Source organism: Protobothrops mucrosquamatus, unplaced genomic scaffold (assembly GCF_001527695.2).
Source record: "Protobothrops mucrosquamatus isolate PMUCROS unplaced genomic scaffold, P.Mucros_1.0 scaffold45, whole genome shotgun sequence".
Lineage (NCBI taxonomy): Eukaryota > Metazoa > Chordata > Lepidosauria > Squamata > Viperidae > Protobothrops > Protobothrops mucrosquamatus.
Genome location: NW_015386427.1, coordinates 5,959,337 through 5,963,485, shown reverse-complemented (window position 1 = coordinate 5,963,485; position 4,149 = coordinate 5,959,337). Strand labels below are relative to the sequence as shown.

Below are 4,149 nucleotides of genomic sequence, written 5' to 3'. Positions count from 1 at the left end.
TATTTTATAAAATTCTTAAGTTTCCTTTATAACAAATGAAGAAAAATACAATTCAAACAGTATTTTCATATTCCAGTTTAGATATTGTTTGGTGACGCTGACTTTGACACTGAACCAAACCATGTTCAATCCTATCAAGTTTTTAAAAAATCCTAGAAGTGACAATTCCACCCATGTGAAAAACACAGCTGTGAAAAAAATATATCCCATTTTGATAAGTTTACCAGAGATCCAGAATGCTCTAGATAAGCCAAATATTTACCAAAGAAAGAAACATCACTTTATTTTGGAAATCTACACTGATGGCATCTGGAGAGTATAAACGGAAATACTGTATAGCCTTATTTGTAATTATTGATTGTCTGCAGTTATTAATTTGGCTACAGGACAGTACAAATGCTAATGATATCAGAATCACATCAGATACTCAAAATAATAAAAAATAACATGAGGAAGTTCAAAACTACTTGGCAAAAAAAGAATATAAAATATGACTACATTCTATGAGGTAACAATAAGGAATTGAATTTAAATAAAAACATTTCTGAGCATCATTTAGAAAAGCAAGTACATATATTATTGGCTTAAACTTGTGGTCTTAAACATGCTAAATATTTAGCAAATCCAGGAAAGAAAAATTAGGCAAACTTTATGGAACAGAAAAGAACTGTGTTTTGTTGTTGCTTGTGCTGTTATCTATTCTTGGGATCTGGTAGCAATACATTCTTTATAAAAGCAAAAAATACAGAACCACAAAACCAGCTTGCAAAAGGCAGTTAACCACCATAATGTTTATAAGACATTTGTATTAGAGTAAATCTCTAGAAAAGAACAAAATTCAAACTTGGCACTTGGGTGAGCCTACCCTTCTCCAACACAACTCCCAGTATGATAATTTTTTTAAAAAAGCTGCAGGGATAGAGATGGGCATCTTGGAGACAATATTCTAGTGCTACTTATAAAAAAAAACATAAATCTTTCTCTTCTGAATTTTCAGAAATCTGGCCATTAGGTAGCCAGAAAATGAAAGATTGCTTTCTAAGGTCCCACTTTCTTACTATCGTAATATTCTTCAAAATCATGGCCACGCATTAAAACAAAACAAACAATCTCTTAATGTTTTTAGGAATGGAAGATCTGACGGACAATAAGAGTGTTCCAGGCAAAAAAAAATAGGCTTCTATACAAGAATCTGCTTTCATCATCAGGGATTAACGAGATTAAAGATTGAAACAGAACAGAATCTAAGGTAAAACTATTTACCTTAGAGAGGGATTATACTTTATGATAAACCATTCCATTCATAGTCATTTTTCTATGCTGTATATTAATATCAATAATTTTTATTTACAGCCAAAAGTGTACACACATACACACACACACAAAACTGAACAACCCTTTGGGCCACACTACATGATATGTCCATTTTCCTAGGACAGATAGTTTACAACAGAAAACTGTAACGTAATCCAGTGCTTGTTGAGGTGCAAGAGCTTTGTGAAGGTGTAGATCCATATCAACAGGTGTCAAAGTATATAGAAAAGAGAGGGCATACATTCCGATGCTACTTTGGACCACCACAGATCATGCACCCTGTATCTGGCAGAGGGTCTTGTACGAAATATAACTGAATTACGTAAAATCTGATGCTTTATTTGGGCCTGTTCCTCCCACAGTATGCTTTGAACTATCTCAAAAGACTTGATATCTTGCACAAAATTTGCTGCCATCCAGGGTTCATCCATATTTTGCAGCTTAGATATAGTAGCTCTATGCATCTACAGATATTTTGCAGAGAGAAACCAGTGCAAGAAGTCACCAAATCTTTGTTGTCATCTACTGTGTGTGTTGCAACCCAGTTATGACAGCCCTCTTATGTGCATACACGTGTGCGCGTGCACACACACACATACTTATTTAGTGAACAGATTTACTATATAATAAATATACTCAAATGAGACACCTTCTAGGAATCTGGCTTCTTGATAGATGAATTACCACATTCAGCAAAACAAAAAAGAAGATTAAAGTGTAATGGTGGAAAACTGATTAAAGCAGCTCATCAGAAGACTTTGGGACAGTCACTCTCACATAGCCCATAGAATTGTTGTGGGGGGGGGAATGCCTAAGTAAAAGGTAGTTTAACAAGTAAACAGATATGTGAAAAAAGAAATTTCTGGAGATTAAGATTTTGTGCCTTCGGCAGTTTCACTACAGATAACTGAAATGTCCCAAAGCATGCAATTTAGAAAGATTAAGTGAGGTTAGGAAAGGTTAAACTGAGTGACATGTAGCCATCTGTCAAAGGCAGGTCATACAGTGAGCACTGAGGGCTTCCATCTGCATACAAGGCTCCTGAGTATAAGTACTGAAAGGGTACTGAATCAGTCTTTGGTGCAGGAGGAAGAATTAGAATACCAATTGTTTCTTTAAAGCAGTTAAAAGTAAAATAGAGGTGGCAAAGAATCTAGCCATTAAAATTAAAAAAAAGTAGTATAAAGCAACTAGAGATAATAAGTCAGGATCAGCAATACTCACTTAATGAATACCAAAAATACAACAACAAAAAGACAACTAATATTCAGAGATAATTTTCAGGATGTATAGAGAAAAGAGAAGCACCTTTTGTTTTTTAAAGAAGAAATCTACACTATCTTTGTGGCAAGTAGATGCTGCACAAATAAGAACTCAAATCAGCAAATCAGGAAAGAAATGAAATGCATGTCAGTATAATATATATACATGATTAGAGGAAAGCTGGTATCTCACACACTGTGTTTCCTGGCATGGGCAGGCTTATACCAGGCATGCTGTATCAGTTGCTTTTCACTCCATTAGAGAGAGACTGCCTTGCTGTCCAAAACCAGGCTCTCGTCTGATCTAAACCCCAAGACAGTTGAAGCAAGCAGCATCAGATTCATTCCAGAACTGTGAACCTTAAAAAGCAGACCTGCTGAAATATTATTTGTCCATTATAAAACACTTTTCCAGTTAATAAGAATGTCTAAAGTGGCGGTAAATGTTTTGACCTATGTAGAACTGAAAGAGATGAGAAGCTGAAAGATTATTTTTCCCCCTGGGGTATACTGTTGCATTAATATTGTTGCATTTCTAATTTGATCTTTTCCTGGATGAATTGAAATAGTCTTTGATTGTCTTTTCGACATCAGGAATTGCATAGGTCTGAGCAGCAAAAACTCCAGTACAACTCCCCACCAAAAAGCCTATGACTGCAGAAGATCTTAGTTTGGCTACAACAAATCCAGCAAGAAATCCTTTGACAAATGGAGAGGCCAGCCAAGAACCATCCTGTTAAAAAAGAAAAAGAAAAAAAATAACATTTGAGCAAAACTAAAATTCACATGTTTTCTCTAGAATTCAAAGCTAATATAATGTTACTAACTAAACATGTATTGATTCTAGTTTCAGACAAGTACTATTCAAAGCATTAAACAATTTCAGACAAGTACTATTTAAAGCAGACATGTCAAACTCGCGACGTCATGTGACGTCGCGCAATGTATCGGAGCTTTTTCGCCATTGCCGGCAATGGGGGGGGCGTGGTTTCCCAGTGACGCGTCACCCGATTTAAGGCATTACACTGTTCCCTAATGACAGGGCTGTTTAAACTGCATGTAATGGATCTAACTGCTGACTTTTATATGACAGATATAGTTAAAAGATTTCCATATATAAGAATTTAGAAACTTGGATTCATTTTTTATTATTGAAAGATGATTTATTTGCTGTATAATTGGTCTTTAGACATGCCCTTTGGTCACAAATATCCTCAGAACCTGCATTATTACTAGTATTAATATTAGTAGAAAATGGTATACTCCTGTTTCTTCATTTTTCTTACCAGCTAAACTTAGAGAAAGTAATTTAACTTTATATGCATATGGCATTGTGGAGAAATTGCAGAAACCTTTTATGTAGCTGCACTGAGAGAGTTAGAACTTTCTGATCCTAACCTATTTACCTTGAATTGAAAATAACTGGACAATTGATCTTATCTCATGATGTCCTTTTATTTCTTTCTATATCAATTAAATTTTAATAAGCAAATTCTTAATTAGGCTATTTCTGACAGAAACACAGATGAGTTTTCTATTTATATTTGGATCAAACATAATCCACCACATTATT

General features: G+C 34.7%; 1 protein-coding gene across 1 annotated transcript in view; it reads right to left on the bottom strand.

Moving 5' to 3' along the window:
- Window positions 1-1,678: 1,678 nt before the first annotated feature.
- LOC114922288 (SLC35A4 upstream open reading frame protein-like) overlaps window positions 1,679-4,149 on the bottom strand; it is a 4,854-nt gene continuing 2,383 nt past the window's right edge. Inside the window, exon 3 of the mRNA XM_029283262.1 lies at window positions 1,679-3,309. Within this exon, the coding sequence (XP_029139095.1) occupies window positions 3,112-3,309 (198 nt within the window). The 3' untranslated portion in view covers window positions 1,679-3,111. The remainder of the gene's footprint in view (window positions 3,310-4,149) is intronic.